The 20,281-nt window shown below is 36.2% G+C and overlaps 1 protein-coding gene across 7 annotated transcripts in view; it reads left to right on the top strand.

The window, feature by feature from the left end:
- The first annotated feature begins 2,468 nt into the window (after positions 1 to 2,468).
- Positions 2,469 to 20,281, top strand: part of LOC128027186 (actin-binding LIM protein 3) — a 60,929-nt gene continuing 43,116 nt past the window's right edge. Inside the window, exons 1-2 of one of the 7 annotated variants that reach the window (XR_008186645.1) lie at positions 2,469 to 3,104; positions 10,813 to 10,953. Coding sequence is in view for 3 of the 7 variants with exons in the window: in XM_052614522.1 (XP_052470482.1) it covers positions 3,092 to 3,104; positions 10,816 to 10,953 (151 nt within the window). In the remaining 4 variants the exon portion in view is untranslated. The remainder of the gene's footprint in view (positions 3,105 to 10,812; positions 10,954 to 20,281) is intronic. The other 6 variants (XM_052614522.1, XR_008186647.1, XM_052614523.1 and 3 more) reach the window with 6 other exon arrangements.

The raw sequence follows: 20,281 nt of genomic DNA on the forward strand, positions 1-20,281 counted from the left end.
GCACAACGGTGTGGTTAATTCCTACCACAGGTCACAGATGGTCTGGGTAAATGGATTACATACCACATCAATGATAGAGAATCAAAACCCCCACACTGGCGGAGCCATCAGGCCATGTGCCCGAACTATAGTCAAGGCATTAACTTGGCACACAAGACAAGCAGCTGATGGCCTCCACAGCATGTGTTCCAAAGCTTTTTGGAATGCTTTTGCTTTTTGTGGTCAGCATATACATCACAGTGTGTACATCTGTTTAGTATATTACATGAATAGTTATATATAAACACTTTGAAAAATGTACAAACTTGTTTAAGATTTTTCTGGATTTTAAATAGTTTGTTTCAGGTGAAAGAGAATCATGCGGGTTTGGAACGACATAGAACAGAAGGGCAGAACTTTCAATTTTGGGTGACCTAGCCCTTTAAAAGACCCTTCATACAAACTGCATTTTTTGTGTAGCAAAAACTAATAACAGGTTAATAAGGTTCTGGCTAGTGAATGTACAGTACCCCAGGGCAGCTCAGAGTGGGGGTAGTTCAGGGAGGCACTGCGTTCCTATGCCCCTTTGTATTAGTGTCCTAAGGAAGAGCAACATCCTGTTGTTGAGGACTCGGTCATATTTTAATACAATGGTAAATCCAGTGCTTTGACAAGCAGTACAGCCCACGATATCCGCTGAAACCACACAACACACATATTCCTGGTACAGATTACATTGTGTACACACACCATTAAAGATATACATGCTGTAAAATCAAAGCTATGCAGGTTATACAATTCTGTGACAAACATCTACGAATTTAATATACCTCAAAATGATCCGCAATTATGTAGGGTGAGTCAGTCAGTTCAGTTATGCTCTTTAATTACTTCGTGTCATTTGATAAGCAGCACATGCTTTAACAAATAACTGATATCTGTCTTGGAATTTGACCTGAATTCTAACAGGTGATTAGAATCGGCATTAAAAATTAAATGTGATATTTAAAACTGAAAACTTCATATCTAGGAAGTATTCATCTCATACAGATGGGATGGCAGTGTAGAAGTGCTGATGCTTTGACAGGCAGAACAATGCTGACTGCTTACACTGTCTGTCTCAGACACTAACCTTATGGCACTGTCAGATTATCTGACTGTCAGAACAAGAGCACTGCACGGTCAGGCAAAGAGAGCAAATGGAGTGAGATAGACTGACTGAGCGAGGAAGAAAAGTAGAGTGAGCGAGGCGCCTGTCACATCCCTCCATTGTGCCATTTCCTCTTGGCCTTTGTTTCTATGAACACATGACAGTAAAATACTTGTAACGCAAAGAGCCTTTAGGTTAGGACACATAAAAGAGAGCAACTTACAAATAATAGACTTCCTGTTAAAACTAACTGCCTGTCTGCCTCCCCACGGGCCGAGGATTTTTTATTCAGATAAAAAAAAAAGAAGATAATAATAATAAATCAATTAAAAAATAAGACGGATTATCCAAGGTGCAGTTCATGGGTCTGTGAGTCTGTATCGTGCTGAACAGTGAACTTGTGAATGTGATTTATTACTTTTCTAAATGGCACTGGTGTAAAGTATTTTATTTCTTTATGCGCTACAGTGTATTTAGCCTGAAAGTTTTTTTTCTTTCACAAAGGAATGAATGCTTGGGCAGATTTTGTGAGGTTGTGCAATAAGCACAAACCTTTGAGATGTAAAATGATGAAAGAGTGACTACTAGTGCATGTCAAGAGTAAAAAAAAAAAAAAAAACTGTAATAGTAATAGGTTTTCTCCACTGACCTTGATTTGAGAACACTTCACCAACAAATAATTTCAAAAACTATTCAGTGCAGAAATAGTAATAAATAAATAAAATAAATCAGGAACCAGTAAGTTAGCATGCCATCTTTATATAATTATTTTTACATAAAACATTTTGAAATTCTCTACTGAATATTTTTTCAGGGTAGGTTTGTTTCCACTTTTAAAAAAAAAAAAAATAAAATAAAATAAAATAAATAAATATATAAATATATATATATATATATATATATATATATATATATATATATATATATATATATATATATTTCCAACATTTTTTTTCCTATAGAAAATATTACACACATTGTCCATAGATGTTTATAGTAATTCTAGTAATTTTTAAAGTTAAAATTATAGTAATTTTCCATGGTTTGTTTATTTTAGCTTTTTGGCTTATTACTTATTACTTATTTTTTGTATTGCTATTATTTTATTTAGCCTTTATATATTAAACATGATTGAACTGGATTTCATATTGATTATCTTTTGTGGCTGCAGTTATAGAGTAGAAATTGTCATTTTTATTTTTTTGGAACATTCTCTAATCGGGTTGATTTCATAGTGATAAGCTGGTTGGCAGGTTAAGCCAATTTTTGTCTGCTGTATTTACATTGTGTTTTTCTCACTCTGCATAAGAGGGCGCTATACATCCATATACAGTAAATGCCGTAATCTGCAAAAACCCACCCTTACCCTTTAACTTCCCCCCTGCATGACCTCAAACCTCAAATCCCCCGCAAGCGACAAGACAAAAACACAGCACTGCTATTATAATCGACAAGACCGTTTCCAGCGCCGCGCGCTTGCAGAGTAGGTGTGTTGTGAGGAAACATGCTGCTCTGTTCGCTGCCTGACGTCACCCCTGCGCGCGCTTCCATGGATGCGAGCGCGAGAGTACAGTGACAGCGCCTCGTCCACTGTACGCAACACTGAGCGCGGCTCAGCACTATCTCAGGCTACACGCGAGAAATGGCAGCAGATCATGGGATGTGACTAGAACATCCAGCTTTATTTGAAGCCGGTCGTCCGCCCTGCTCTCACGGGATGCAGTACTTTAAACCCACCGTTCCCATTATTTTAATCAAGTGATCACTGCCCTCCTTTTATCCGGGAATAACGTTGGCAGCTTTAACATTTGTATTAATTATTTCTCGAGTTTATATCCAACTTTACCAGGTTCGACTCTGACTTAAAACTGAGGCTCAATAACTGGATTTTATCGGTGGAACAAAAGGCGACTGCTGCTGCCTGGATATTAAATTTTACTCTTGGATTATTGTCTCAGCATCATGAGCACGAGTGGTGAGTAAATTCTTGGCTTTGTTACCTCGATCTAGTTGCAAAAAATAATGAAATACTAATGTGAAATAATCAAAGCAGATAAAAATCTCATATTAAAATAAAAGAAACTTTATCTTAACCCTGTAAAATAAGAGCAATTTGTCTTCAAGCATTTGACCTCTTGCTCCTGACCTGTCCCAATGACAATATAGCTGAATCAGTATTTGGGATAATACTAATGGTGATTTCTTTATTCTTATAATAATATAATATGAATCTTATAATTTGATATGTGACGTTTATAATAATAATAATAATAATAATAATAATAATAATAATAATAATAATAATGTTTTCTTATTTTAAATATAATATTAATAAAATAACTTGAAATGTGATGTTTATAATATTATAATTACGATTATGATTACTGATAATATTATTCATAGTATTATTTTTATTCAGAGTTACAAATGAGTCTTGTGCTGAAGATTGATAAATAGGATTCATTCCTTTAATCTCTTTTAAAACTGACTTTGGTCATCAAAGAAATTGTTCTGAAGTTTATTTTTCAAATAGATGTTTGACTGTTTTGCATAAAAGTGTAGAAAAGAATTCTAAAAACTAATGTCCATTTGGAGATTAAATGTCTAGAGAAATTGTAATTGTAACACTTAGACATGCTTGAGTGACCAGTGTTCAGTTTGGTGCCAATCAGATACGCTTGGTTGCATTCATTCAGCTTTCATCCAATCATATTAATGAAATCACTGTTACTGATTCCATGCTGCAGAAATCTGCCAGATAGAAAGATGCACACCAACAGAGAATGAAAGACAGAGAGGCGGCCAGTGCGAGCTCATGTTAGTGACCAGCTCTCCTTTGAGGCTTGTACTTCAGTCAGCTGATGTTGCAAGGGCACGACCGCTGCTTCTCATAAAGGTCCTTTTATGGGAAAAGTTCAGAACCTTAAGAACAAAGCTGATGGGCAACAGACCTGTTTTTGTCCTGTTTGTTATACTTACTTGACTAATGCCGTGCAGTTCTGCGATTAGAAATGATTTGCATTCTTGCTGCAAGTTGCTAAATTGCATTCTCAGCTGATGAACGGATGGACAAGCTTTGTCCACGTGTCCAACTCTCTGAAATAATCCCTCCACTATTCTCCCCTTAGTTCAGGACGCACAGCTCACAGTAGCAGCACACTCTGATAAAACAGTCACATCAGCCAATTGAGCTTGCCTTATTCACTCTTTCAAAGCATTTGCCTGGAAGCTGGGAATGGGGCTGCTACCAGCATGCTACCGTATGGAGAGCGAGTGTTTTCAGCTGCAGACAGATGGCAAGGGAATGAGTGCAGTGGCAAGGTTGTGTCTCATGGCAAAAAGGGACTAGCTGGAGAACTACCAACACATGAACAGGCATGACTGGTCCACGAGAGACCTGGAGTGTTTTGCAGAACATGTATGTAAAGCACATGGCATATCATTTTTAGTAAGTAAATAGACATGCTCTTTTTTTCAGTAGAACGTTCCTAACAAATTGGCCGATTGACACCAAGTGTCAAACTTGCCTTATAGCCACCCATGCAGACATACAGCATTTGAATGGAGCGATAGCCGTGCACAATGGCATGGTGTACACTGCATTGGGCATGATTGCTTTGAGCCAGTGAAAATGCTGAGCAATTACGCTGAGGTCACTTGGTCTCTCTTCATTTGCTGCTCCCTACATTTCTTATGGTCAACTGTCATTATAACCTGCCCTCTATTTTCTGCACCACTGAGAGAACAGGCAAACAATTGGGTAGTGGAATGCTCCTACAATCTGTTTTCTATTCCCTGTGCTTTCTGTCTCTCTTTGTTCTGATGTTTGATCCTCCTGAGTGAATATCAAGGGTTTCTGTGCCTCAGAGATCCTAGTAAATGATATATAGTGATTGTTTATTATCAGGGACTTTGGAAGGATTCAAAAAGGAGAGCAAGGGTACATACATATTTTATAAGCCTGAATATTATTTAAGTGACATAGCAATTGCCCAATGAATGTGACTGTGAGTTTATCCTAAGTTAGTCATCATACCTTGCTCCTCCTGTGTCAGCATTCACTACTCTCCCTCACATCAATCACACAGTAGCACACACACTTACTGAAGTGCCTCTGTCACCACTGTCCTGTCATTCCAGCCCTGTGGAGAGCAATGAGGTGGAAGTTGGAACCCAACAAAGCCCATTATTAATCACAAAAATTGCTTTATAAATTATTTGCAGGAGTTATTTGACAAGTGGGCAGGGAGGGCACATGATTACTTTCAGTTTGGCTCAAGAATATTAATTAAGTGACTTAGTAGTTCATTTAAAAAATAAAAGTTATTTATTGGAATCGAATTATCCATGAAAAGTCTTTGACGTCCGTGGAAAGTATTAATTTATAATGGAAAAAGTCTTTATATTATTTTTAAAAATATCATTTTATGAACTGTTCAATGAAATGGATCTTTTGGAAACCCTATGGCATTGCTGCAAAACCCCCCTTTTGGAACCTTTAAAGTCCCCCTGCAGTCACTAATTTTATTGCTTAAATCTCATCTTTGATCATCAAAAGAGAATATTATTTAAATGTTTTATTTTTCTCACATGAAAACAATTTCATTTTGCCTTTAAAAGGCGTATGTAACTCTACACCCTTACCTTATTTAGTGTACTTGGACATGAATATGTATATTTAAAAAAGCCAGACACTGAAAGTTGACGGGATTGCTTACATGTTTGCGTGACCGTATGAAACTGTATTTTTAAGACTGTCTTTGTTACATTGGAGTTTTACGGAGAAAATGCTCAGCAATGTTGATTGATGAATTTGCACTTGGATTGTGTGAAAGCATATTTTTAGATATTTTTTAAAACTTTATATATATTTTTTAAACTTTATTTTCACCACAGGGGGTCTATAAGGTCAGAGGTTACTAGAGGTTTTTTGTCCAATTTTGTGTTTGGTGGCCGAAACTCTTAAAGTCTAAAGACTATTTCCCAAAAAGTAGTGGTTATAAAATGTAAAAATTGCCCCCTCCAGTTATAATGGCAGCTTCCTAGATAAGATATTATGCACAATGCATCTGCCTTGATGTTGCTCTGTAGCATCTATCTGCATAATGCATAAGCTTTACCTGGGAGTTGATTTGATCTGAGCAAGTGTGTCAGCAGACGTAGACCCTCTATGGCACCGTAAACACACTCTCATCCCATCTGGAGTGCAGTCCGGCCAAGAGTCAGCACCCATTTGTCATTCCTGTAACCCAACGGTATGCTTTAGCAGCACTGGGAACAAAAGTGAAACACAAGCATGTTAACACTTGTCAGAGTTGAATTTCCCACAGATCCTTTCTAAAGGTTTAATTCTCCTTGCATTTTCCCTGGCTTGCATATACAGGGTGACATCTTTGAGGGAGTTCTTTCTATAGGTCCACGATATAAAAGCCAGCAGATGGACACCAAGCCTTTCGCTATCATTCCAGTACAATGACTGCAAGGCATGTGCTATAGAAAGATTTACTTTTTACAATTTACTAATTGATCTCTTGATCATTATTCAGCATTTTTATTTATTTTCTAATCCATTAAGGATGCATTTGTGTTCCTCTGTGATATTCATCTTCTCTATAGTCTCCAATTTCTTATCAGAGGGATTTTGGCAGGCTCTGTTAGAGGGCCAAGCTTATATCTTTAGTACAGTGTCAGAGTACGGTCTGTTTAAGCAATGCTTAAATCCAGCTGATTGTCATTGTAAATGTTTGCAATCTAGCTTCTAGCTGCTCTCCATTCAAGAAGCCAATGAATCATCTCCCGTAAAAGACATGCCGATAGATAATTCATAAAGTTACACTAGGGATGTTCATCAGATGACCCTGACCCAACACATTTATCTAAACTTTGTTGAAATCCCAAATCATTAGTAACCCCGAGAGCAGATCGAAGGCCGGAAGTCCTTGAGGTCCTCTGACCTCATTATGTCTGACCTTTTTTGGCTTATTTGAGTGATCATTTGTCTGACAGGGTCAGTTCAGCTCCTGTTGCTACAGCAATGCTGGCTTGTTACAGTAGTCATATATCATATTTGGTCAGGTTCCTTGGAGGCCCACGTACTGCAAACATCTCTTTGAACACCACCACTTTTTTTAAGGTTATGTGGAAAGATTTTGATTGTCTTTTTAAACCTATAAAAGACAATAATCACAGTCAAAAAATTACATTTATTGTAATGCAAAATTATATGTCATATGCATTTCATATATATATATATATATATATATATATATATATATATATATATATATATATATATATATATATATATATATATATATATATATATATATATATATATATATATATATATATATATATATATATATATATATTAAAAACATCTGTTTTCAGCTAATGCCAAATGTTTCAACAATATCAAACTAAATGCAGTTTATATTGTTTTCGATATGCTGAAACTGATCAGTTTAAGCAAGTAATGACACACATTTTGTTATTTTCAGTAAACCATGCTGTTAACAACCACCAAAATCATTTTTTTTTTTAGAGTCAGTAATTGTTCTGACTCTGGAAACGAGAGTGGTACTTAACTATTAATTCTAGCACTGGATTTAAAGGTCTTCATCCAGTGCTCATTACTATAAAGGATAAGTGGGCTCTGTCTGGCCACAAGATCTTGCTTACACATCTCCTCTGCTTAGCTATAGGAATTGAGAGCAGCCTTGTCAGCTCCACTCTCCCACAATCCTGTGTGACTATAATCCACAGGAGGCTCCTCCGTTGAGGGCAGAAATAGCAACGGCCCCTTAGGTCCTGTGGTTATCACCTTACACCTCGGCCGGATGTTACTGGACCTTTGCTATACAGAATTGCTCAGCATTTTTACACTGAAGCTTCTCAAAAGAACTAGGCATCTCTGAATCTCCTTTGTTTTAGTTTTTTGTAAATCAAAGCATTTTATTTCATTCATTTTTATAACTGTGCCAAAACCGAGAGGAATTTGTGGCAACACATGTTTAAGTCATTGAAAATGTAAGAAAACTCAGAGTGACCTATTTTGGGATTTGGGGATCGTGTTTTTATTTGAACTGTGAAGACTGTCAAGTTTGTATTAATAATAGACGTTTTCTTTTTTTAATCTAATCTACATTTTTGCTAAATTATAGAAATACTTACACTGAAACCTGAATGCTATCATTAGATATCTAATGTAGGTGTCATTAAAACCTTTAATCCTGTGTGCATGTCCTCCCCTGATATCTGTGCACGTGATATAGGCTACTTTAGCAGGGATTACACAGCCTGTTTACACCCACCTTCCTTTATACCCACAAATGACAGATGAATGATGCCTGAAAGACACATTGTCTTTTAAAGGCATGTAGTTTATTCTCTTCTGAGCTGTCTCCTCTGTTTATTTGTGCATTATTGTATGTGACAGCTTATGGGGTGTTTGCAGTCTTTTAGGTACAAAGAAAAGCAATGATTTGGGGGAAATAGCTCTCATGCAATACCATAAATGCTCCTGGTTTTGTGATAATACAAAACATCTTATTTTCTCTTGTGTGGCTGTTATCTGCTTTTAACAGCATCATAACTGTACTGTCCTCTACACTGACAAAAGACTGTGGGCTGAGGGCCACAGACAGAATTCAGAAAACAGCTCTGGAAGTCGGCCAGGCAGTGCGTTTCTCTGCCAAAGGAATAAGTGCTTACTATATTACCAATGTGAGATTGAGCTACTGGAGGAGGCATAACAGCATTAATGGATCATTGTTTTTCAGCTGTGGAAGAAGAAAAGTCAATGAAATCCACTATTACAATAGATTGAAAATATGCAAAGTGATTTTCTAGTATAATTCATTGATTGTTGAATTAAAAAATGCTATTTTCAGCTCTCAGATACTTACCAATGTGCTTTGTATTTATTGCAGAGATATTTCAATTTATTTATTTTTGTAGTTGAATAACACTGTTGAATGTAGTCTTTAGCAAACCTCAGAATGAAAATAATCTTTTTTTGTGTTCGATTCATTATAATGTTTTGATGCCTAATTTCAGTCACAGCATCTAAATTGATGATTTAGTTTTTATTGTTTATTGTCGAAATTTAATACCTTTTAATACAAGACATTGTTTTTGCTGTGGAAAAGCTCGTTTCTGCCCTCTGCACCGGTATATCAATATCAGTGTTTATTGCGTAGATATTTCAATAATATTTCTACAATAATATTTATCACTTTAACACTTCGAAAATCTCAAAATGAATATCTCATATTCTGTTCACTATATTATAATTTCACTTGCGTTTAAAATGATTGATTTTAGTTGTTAGAGTTTTATTTGTAATTTATTAGAAAAATTGTTTCAGATAATTTCAGTATTGGCTGTTTATTGGTTATCTGCTACAAAATGTAAATATTCATTATAATTATGATTTATTGTCGATTTCTTTTTTTTTATTTCCAGCACAAGTTTATCTGATCAGTATCACTTCCTAGATTGAAATATTGTGCTCGCTGATTAAGTTAGTCTTTTCCAATATGCACACAAAACCCTCATTAAAATGGAGTTCCCATTTATGCTCTACCAGTCCAAACCCATTTTAATACGTGTTCATAGCTGTCACCTAGCTCTGTTTCTCAGGGAGCTGTGGGAACATGGTACTGATGAATCTGATCACAGGCCCGACAGTGTTGCCCTGCTGCCAGCATTGTAGCTGAAACAATGGAGATCAGGGTAGGGCATGCGCCCTTGCTGTCTTCAACATTTTCCCCCAGTTAAATCCATTTAGACTAAAGCAAGAACAACACTTGCTACAGTGATTGCACAGTAATTGATTTATTCACTGACTGAGTGTTTGAATGCCTGTTGTGCATCTTTAATATGAGGGCAATCAGCACAAAACCTCCAGCCATCAATACACAGAAAGAGAGAGAGAAAAGGAAATTATTAGGGTAATCCTCAGGCCCATAATAAAGATCAACACAGAACTCACAGCTGTAATACTGGTACTACAAATACAAATTTTGGTTTCACAATGCAAAATGCATCACTTTTATCTTAAAACACTGTACTCAAAGCATAACCAAAATTGAAACTCTGGCTGATACAGGTAAGGCTATAATTATTTAATTATTAGTAATTATTTTTGTGTTATGGCTGATATTTAAAGATTACTATTTTGTCATGATTAATTTTTTTATGGACAAGAAAATCTAAAAAAGAAAATAGGTCATGTAAATGTGTTTTTTCCTCCCTAAAATATTTTTCTAAAACCATCACAACATTTTATTACAACATTATATTAAAGTATGAAAAATTCATTTTGAGATTTTTTAAAATTACATTTTAATAGTATTATTAGATAAAAAGTATGGGTTAAATTATTAGTGGTTGTATTATAATTTTATATTAATAATTAATCATTTTAATTCAATCTTATTTTTAAATGTTTTACCTTCATTGTAATTTTTGTTAAAATTTTTAATTACTTTTATTTCAACATTTTGGTACTCCAACAATGTTGTTGTTGTTTTTGTTTTGTTAACACTGATTCTGTGTCAACCAAAAATAATAAATAGTAATTAATTCATTTTAAAAAAATATTATAAAAAGTCTAATATCAGCCAGTAACCAATGTCATCTGATGTTCGTCACTTAGTGCCTTTTTGTCTTTTTCCTAGTAGTACCCTATCAGCAAAGCTCATGCAGCAGTGAACGGAGCTCAGGACCAATCCACTGCTTTCGCTGTCGGGAGGTGTGTAAAGGAGAGGTGGTACGAGTGCAGCATGTGCACTTCCACATCAAATGCTTCACCTGCCAAGGTAAGAGTACTTTGCCCATATGCAATGCATTGTAAACTCTGTGACCTCTCAGAGTCATGTTTTAATTAAGGGAAAAGCTTGCATACTGACTTGGATTTGTTTCAGATATACAATTTCCAATAGATTCTGTTTCATAATGGCACTTTATTAAGAAATAAAGAAGAGCTCTCTGCCTCTGACCTAATAGCTTGAGTCATTAGAAGTAGTGGATTTCTGATTTAATGATGTGGCTGTCTGAAGTCGGGACCTGTTGCGCAATGAGATCCACTGGCCTCACATTGTCAAGATGGTTGTTCAGTGATGCCCCATGGCATTGCCCTCCATTATCAGTGACATTAGTGACATCAAGAAATGTAAATGTAAAACTAATGTGAATATGATGTGACCAAGTACTGTCACCTTTAGATTATGTAAGATGAATAATGTGGAAGTGAAACCCTTGAGAGAAAGACTAATTTGTGGTTTAATGAGCTTTAAAAAAGGTTGTATACTTTTACCTGCTTGCACCCAAACTGGTGTAGCCACATGGTCCCTGCATGGCATTTAAGGGGTTGCTGTGGAAACTGTGTGGAGGGGCACCCTTCCCCTGGTTGGTGGTTATTCTCAGCTACACTATCAAACCGACAGCCAATAGCAATAAACCCTGGGGCATAGTTGGGGGGGCTCATAGATGGAGACAGGGTGGGAGCGATTGAAAGAGAATGGCAGTTTCCCTCCCACCATTATGACATCACAAGTTGCCTTGGAGCAAATGAAGTTACTGAACAATAACAGTCCTTTTACCCTTTGCTTCCTCGCTCTCAAATTCACCCTCTCTCCCATCGCTGCCTATATCTTCCATAAAAATTACCTCAAGCGATAATATATTTCACCTCTAACTCAACCCCACCCCTTATCTCACGATTCTTGCCATGTATAATTGTGTGTATTAACTGTGCTCTATGTGTGTAGGAAGTCCAAATGCTTCTTCAGCAGCTCATATCTACTGCATTGTTGCCATTTCATTGTTGCAGTCCTGTGACTGAAGGCTTGGTTTCCGTGCGTGCTGGGAATTTTGTTTGGATTGGAGAACTGAGTGTGATGATGAGCTGTGGGGCTTTGAGCCCCAGTTAATTGGACAAAGAACATTTGTGGGGTGTTTCACAGGAAACCCCGCATGGACTGTCACAGGTCAGAGGGGCCACAGTGGAGTCGCAGTTGCTGGAGTTCGTAAACATGTGACAGTCTGCTTTCAGCCCTTTTGTTGAAGCTAAAAAACAAACGTGGCTGATTTGTATGCCCATAATGTGATTGTTTGTTTACTGAGTTATTTAATACAGGTTCAATGGAAAAATGTGCTTGTGGTGACATTTCTGCAAAATCAGATTAAATTGGTTCTAACTTGTTTCGCGACACTTTCAAAGTGAAATGTCTAGTGGCATGGGGGGTGAACAAAGTCCTCCTGTAGCGAATCGATGTGTTTTTGTAAAAAAAATAACCATATTTAAAATACAGTAATCAATTTAATCTAGCTTGAGCTCACTGATGTACACGGAAGCAGTTCCGGGGGAATTACATATGAGGTCAGCTTTGCGAATGCGCCACTCAGAAGTGACGAACGCAGAAGCGCAGGGGAGAGATCAAAGCAAAACAACAAGTCACTAATTAAAAGTACAAAACAAGGATTTGTAAAGAAGATTCTTGGAGGATTTCGATATAAGCCAAGAGGAGACTGGTTTTCCTTTGCTAAAGTAACTTTGCTTCCTTTGCTCCTGTTAACAAACATTAGTTTTCACGAGACTTACCAGCACATGCACAATGCCAACCTCATACATCATCAGCCTGGAGCTGCTTCTGTGTACAATTAAATGTAAAAAACGCATCGATTCGCTACAGAAGGACTTTGTTCAGACCCCGGAGCTGTGTGAGGTCCTTTTTTATTGGATGGGTGCTTTTTATTTTACTTCCTTTGGACTGATGCACTGCAAAACCTGCTGAGTGCCATTAAACAGCTTGAAAGATCAAATATTTTTTTTTATATAACTCCGGCTGGATTCGTCTGAAAGTAATGAGTAATTTATGGGCTAATTTTAATTTTTTGGTGAACTAACCTTTAAATCAGATCTTTTGAATTTGAATCTATCTTTTCTGGTATTAATTTCAGCACACATTTAAAACAAGATCTGATTAACTCTTCTACACTAGAAGTCACCCTTATTTACCCTCATTCATTCTTCACTTATCATGGCGGAGATACTTTTGATGAGAACCAAGAACAAAGCCATATGTGTGATTCGCAATGCACAGGTGAAGTGCTATAAATCTGCAGAAGCATTTGATATCATGCATAAGTCGCCATTTGATATCGTGCAAAATCCCCCATTCATTCATTGATTGCAAAAATCAATTAATGAATGGTGGATTTTGTTTACTAATGTAACTTACACACATACTTAATGCGGATGATGCTCTAGGGCTGTGCAATTAATTGAAAAAACGGTTCGATTTCGATTTTGGCCTCCAACGATCATGAAAATACAATAATCTTGATAAAACGATTATTGCGCCCCATTTCGCCCCTTTTTGCAGCGCTGTGCTTTCGTTCCTCCATAAAAGACCAATTTCCTGTGCAAATCAGTAAAATCATGTTACATGACATTTGCATATTGGGAAATGCTTTATTTATAAAAGTATATTTATTACATGTTTTTAAAAGCGTGAAAGAGAACCTCCTCAGGAAGAGATATGCGCTTAGAGATGGAACACGGGCATGTAAAGTCATCATTTAGCTCAAGGTGCTTGCCTAAATGCTCAAATACATGCAAAAATGTGTCAAAATGCTGTGCTTAGTGACCAGGATAAAATAATTGCATCTATAACAGTTCACTGGCATATTAAAAGTGATATGGTCAATATATAATGTAATATTTCTGAGTTATAAGATTTTTTAATAATACTGCTACAGTATTGTTCAAAATAATAGCAGTACAATGTGACTAACCAGAATAATCAAGGTTTTTTGTATATTTTTTTATTGCTAAGTGGCAAACAAGTTACCAGTAGGTTCAGTAGATTCTCAGAAAACAAATGAGACCCAGCATTCATGATATGCACGCTCTTAAGGCTGTGCAATTGGGCAATTAGTTGAATTAGTTCAAAGGGGTGTGTTCAAAAAAATAGCAGTGTGGCATTCAATCACTGAGGTCATCAATTTTGTGAAGAAACAGGTGTGAATCAGGTGGCCCCTATTTAAGGATGAAGCCAACACTTGTTGAACATGCATTTGAAAGCTGAGGAAAATGGGTCGTTCAAGACATTGTTCAGAAGAACAGCGTACTTTGATTAAAAAGTTGATTAGAGAGGGGAAAACCTATAAAGAGGTGCAAAAAATGATAGGCTGTTCAGCTAAAATGATCTCCAATGCCTTAAAATGGAGAGCAAAACCAGAGAGAGGTGAAAACAAAACGCAAGACAACTATCAAAATGGATCGAAGAATAACCAGAATGGCAAAGGCTCAGCCAATGATCACCTCCAGGATGATCAAAGACAGTCTGGAGTTACCTGTAAGTACTGTGACAGTTAGAAGACATCTGTGTGAAGCTAATCTATTTTCAAGAATCCCCCCCAAAGCCCCTCTGTTAAAAAAAAGGCATGTGCAGAAGAGGTTACAATTTGCCAAAGAACACATCAACTGGCCTAAAGAGAAATGGAGGAACATTTTGTGGACTGATGAGAGTAAAATTGTTCTTTTTGGGTCCAAGGGCCACAGGCAGTTTGTGAGACGACCCCCAAACTCTGAATTCAAGCCACAGTACACAGTGAAGACAGTGAAGCATGGAGGTGCAAGCATCATGATATGGGCATGTTTCTCCTACTATGGTGTTGGGCCTATTTATCGCATACCAGGGATCATGGATCAGTTTGCATATGTTAAAATACTTGAAGAGGTCATGTTGCCCTATGCTGAAGAGGACATGCCCTTGAAATGGTTGTTTCAACAAGACAATGACCCAAAACACACTAGTAAACGGGCAAAGTCTTGGTTCCAAACCAACAAAATTAATGTTATGGAGTGGCCAGCCCAATCTCCAGACCTTAATCCAATTGAGAACTTGTGGGGTGATATCAAAAATGCTGTTTCTGAAGCAAAACCAAGAAATGTGAATGAATTGTGGAATGTTGTTAAAGAATCATGGAGTGGAATAACAGCTGAGAGGTGCCACAAGTTGGTTGACTCCATGCCACACAGATGTCAAGCAGTTTTAAAAAACTGTGGTCATACAACTAAATATTAGTTTAGTGATTCACAGGATTGCTAAATCCCAGAAAAAAAAAATGTTTGTACAAAATAGTTTTGAGTTTGTACAGTCAAAGGTAGACACTGCTATTTTTTTGAACACACCCCTTTCAACTAATTGCCCAATTGCACAGCCTTAAGAGCGTGCATATCATGAATGCTGGGTCTTGTTTGTTTTCTGAGAATCTACTGAACCTACTGGTAACTTGTTTGCCACGTAGCAATAAAAAATATACTAAAAACCTTGATTATTCTGGTTAGTCACATTGTACTGCTATTATTTTGAACAAAACTGTATGTCATAATTATTCAACCCCTATTCAACATTGCTGTTTTTAAATAACTTATTTGCATGGTGGGGAATAAAACAGTCTCAAAACACAACTAAGCCTTTAGAAACTCTATTAAAAACAGAATTTGCTTGAGCTGTTACACATACAGTTAGCCCATGCATGTGCTGAAGTTGAGTAGCAAAAATGTCAACAGAGATCTCACAAAAAGCTAAATAGAATAAATATTGTATTACTTTAGAAAGGCTAAGGCTATGTGACGATTTCCAAGACATTGAAAGTTCCTAAAGACACAGCTCTCAGCCTTATTCCTTAGCTTAAAGTGTGTTTTACCAGAAAACGCTATATTTGCGTTTGGTGTAAACACAGAGAGGTCGCTTTCGACGTCACTGGGTCTTGTAGGCGCGTAAAAATTGCTGGTATCTAGCTTTCACAATGCATACTGCACTTTCGGAATTCTTTATTTTCTTTTTCTGCTTGTTTGTGAGTTTTGTTACATCTATATTTTTTAATTGTTTAATTCTTTTAAAATTAAAAAGATTACATCCCACCAATACAATAAATCAAATATACACCAGTATATTTGAAATATGCATTTGCATAATAACTCACTGCCTCCTGGTCTTAAATGTAAACACTGTACATCTAGACAGATAAAAGTGCATGAACATTACAGAACAACATGAACATTAACATGTGTAAACCATAATACTGAAACGTCAGTAGTAAGTTACTGTAAACAGTGGACACATCAAGGCATATTCTTCTCGAGACAAATCAGTAGCCTTATTTTTGGACCGGACGGCACGCCATACTTGAGGAAGACTAACTGATCAGCATGCTCAGATGTAAGAGCACACCTCTGAGCAGAGATTATGTCACCGGTGGTAGAAAAGATTCTCTCTGATGGCACGCTAGTCCCTTGCACACACAGGTACCTTTCCGTCGACTGTCAAGTAAAACCCGAAGTGTCTCCACACTTTAGAGTGGAAACTAGCGAGTGGGTCTTTGATTAGTTTTTTATTGTTTTCCGCCATTCTTCTCGCTTCTCTTTTTTTTCTGCAATTCTCTGTTGTTGTTAGTTAACTTGTGTTCTTCACCGGCCGCTGTTTGCGCCACTTTACCCCTATTTACTCGAACAGCGCCCCCCGCAAACAGAATGGTAGATATTGGGTAGTGACAGTGACACTGACAACGGGTAAATTAATAATTTTGTGTTGTAATAAAATATCGATATTGGGCGTTAGTGTATCGATTATTTATAGCGACAGAGAGCACAACAATATATTGCAATATCGATTTTTTTTCCCACCCCTATAAAATATATTATGTTTAAGTTTAAGTTTGCAGTTATACAATTTAGTTTTGCCTTTGCTTACCGTTTGATGTTTCTCATATGCAACAGAAATGGCAGTGCTTATGAGTTGAACATCATGGTGGTTGTGCCAATACGACAAAATGCACTCTGGAGCCCTGCAAGTAGATTACTTTGGTTGACTTTACTTGCCGACATGGCTTTGCAAACAGGGGGAGAAAAAAAGAGATGCCTTTGGAATTATAGTCTAGTTAATTGAAACAGCAAGCACTCGAGCACACAGGAAGAAACATGTGTGCCAAGGTCATGTAGATACAGCTGAAGCTGAGGCAGTGGAGATAATTTCAGGGGGAATTTACACAGGCTTTGACCATGAAAATAGGCGGGGGCTGTACACACAGGTATGAGAGAACCAGCTGTTTCCAAGGACACACCGGTAGTTAGTTTATATGTAAAAGAGGGGGGAAGTCAGGGGTAATAGTAGTACTCACTTCCTGTGTATGCATGCAAATATCCACATTAAAACATAAATGGCCATAAACTCCATTGTAGGGTTGTCATTATTTTGGTAATCGAGTAGTCGGTTGATTATTCTGGTGATTAATTGAGTAATCTGATAATTTTTTTGTGGTAAGAAAAATAGACCTAAGCAAACAATAGACTTTATGATGACTTAAAATATATAATTAGTACCAATGAGGCAATAATAATTGATTCAAATCATATATAAAAAGCAAGTAAACATATGGCTTTATTAAACAAAAAAATGTAAATACATGATGCAATAAAACAATAATCATAACTTATGTACATTATGTATTATATCTAATGCCTGCAGAGGGTGTCAATGGCCTGACGATTGTTTTTACACTTTACAGCGCAATTTAATTGCTGTTTAAAAATGACTAAACATTTAATTTAAATGTCCACTTTAATCTTTAATATTTGGCCACTTCTTTATGATAGTAATGCTACCGCCACTACAGTAATTTCTTACAAGAAATATGTGGATATCAAAACATGCAAGCTCAGGGTGATGGTTTAAATTTTTAATTTGAAGTCTCGATGAACAGTTAGCATATTTAGAAAGATGATGTATTCTTCGCTGTTTTCTCCTCTATTCTCCTTATAAATCTGATAGAATGGTGCACATTGTTCCCAGATGAACACTACAAGCAACTCAGACTCACAGCAAATGCAAAGATGGTCCGTGTATAAATGTAAACTGTTTGTGTGGAGCAACATTTACTTTGAACAGAGCCCCTCTGAGATGCACCTAACCTACACACATATAAATAAAACAAGCATATATTTGTTTAATTTAATTATAGCCTTTGAGAATTCAAAATTGCACAATGCTTAATTATGATTTTAAATGGTTTTAATATTTTATGCAGCCTTTTCATGAATTCTTGTCCGTGGAATGCGCCACTTCAAGTATTTTGCTGGTTAATCTGCATGGGCAAATGCAGTTGGGGATTTTTTTTATATTCAAGTCCTCCAATTTGACAGAGGAATCATGACAGCCCTTCCCCATTTGAAAAAACCTAATGAGTAGCCTACATAGACAGCTTTTTAAAGCTATTTTTGATACATTACTGATGCAAAGACTGCTTTAAATATTATGCTGCCTACACATTTTGACTCATTATTAAGGCAGAGTCACATGTAGATAAGGTAATAATTCCAGGATGGTGGACAAAGTGAGAGAAAAAAATACATTGATAATTTCATACTAGAGTGCTGCACCATTAGCTTAGCAACATGCTAACTCTATCTTGTTAGATGTGGCAACACAGAAAACTCATTAAATCTCTATTTGGTTGTGCATTTATTATCCCTTTTCAAATAAAAGTCAGATTGGAGAGTAACAGCTCTCAGTGGGGAATGGAAGACACACTCTTGTCCTGACCTCCTGAAGCCTTTCTAGCTTTCTAGTTGGCTCTTCTCCCTCTCCTACATCAATGCAAACAGATAATGAACACAGCTGTGCAACTATTGATATAATAGAGACAAATGGTGGCCCCAAAATGTATTTGTACAGCACTTAGAAAAGTAACGATATCATTGCATTACATAAATTTTTTTTTAAATAAGTGATTTAAAGGGTAACACAAGTATACTTTTAAAGTAGATCATTTCAGATGTTCTGCAATGATTTTTAAATGCTCATCATATGGAAAATTGAGCAGACTGAATGAAAGTTGTTAAGATAAATACTTTAAGAGAGAAACACACATTTTCTGGTCTTTCTGTAAGCAAATCCGCTGCTTTTTAACTCGAATTGTGGAGCATTTGATTTGAATTCTTGACAGAATGTCTGAGTCAAATGTAATGCAACAATAAATAGAGCAGCTCATGAGTGACTCACAAGTACTGTATGAGCACCATCAATAAACTGTCAGACAGGATAGTTCACAGAAAAATTTAATGTTCTGACATCATTTCCTCACCCCTGCATAAGTTTCTTTCTTCAGTGGAGCATTAAATTTGATATTTTGAGAAATCCCTCAGTGTTTTTATCCATTTATTGGACAAGTTCATAACCAAAACTGTCTGGTTGCCAGCATGTTTCAAAATATATGAAATGATGAGTAAATGATGACAGAATTTTCAGTTTTCGGTAAACTATCCCTTTAAGTTATAGTTCCACTTGAGCTCCATTCTCTCTCCATTGCTCTTCTGTGTGATAAAGACATGGTTCTGAGCAAATTGGCAAAGAAGTGCTTAGACTTCCAAGAGGGAGAAAGTTTGTCTTTTTTTTTTTTATGAAAAAGTTGCAATAAGCACTCACCAGTTAAGTATAGATTTTCAAATCTGACAACTTGGAGTAATGTTTATTACATTACAGAAATTGTATTGTTTAATATTGGATATTTACAGGATATGTACCTTTCCCTATTTTGGCATTTATCTTACATTTGCCATCATTATATGCTCACTTAAAGTTAATCTTTAAAAACATTATCCATTTTTCATACTGTACATTGTAACGTTGGGACGACTACATTTACTTTTACCATTTAAAATGATTGATTTAAAAAAAATAATAATTTGGTTTATTTTTTTATTTAGACAAAATAGTATAGAATTTTAATATTAAGTTTATAGTATATTGGCCAAAACATAAAAATAGTTTTTATTGGTGCATTGGTGGATGCCTAATAAATTCTTAAGCAAGTCGTCTGCATCTGCAAGTTATTTGTCATTTCAGGGTCAAATTCATGGAATTTTACTGCTGAATAAACATAGATGTATACAGTTTTGTCATTGTCAACAAATTCTTTTCAGAGCTGTGAGCATTTAGTTTACTTTACAAATCAAATAATGCTTTTCAGCACTGCTTCTTCTGAACAGGACTGGCAGGTCATTAAGATGTCTGTCAAAACAGATCTTATTAAAAGCTGAGAGTTAATTGGCCGTGTAAAATTTAGTTTTTTTTTCTT

The sequence above is a fragment of the Carassius gibelio genome, chromosome A14 (assembly GCF_023724105.1).
Source record: "Carassius gibelio isolate Cgi1373 ecotype wild population from Czech Republic chromosome A14, carGib1.2-hapl.c, whole genome shotgun sequence".
NCBI classification, from domain to species: domain Eukaryota; kingdom Metazoa; phylum Chordata; class Actinopteri; order Cypriniformes; family Cyprinidae; genus Carassius; species Carassius gibelio.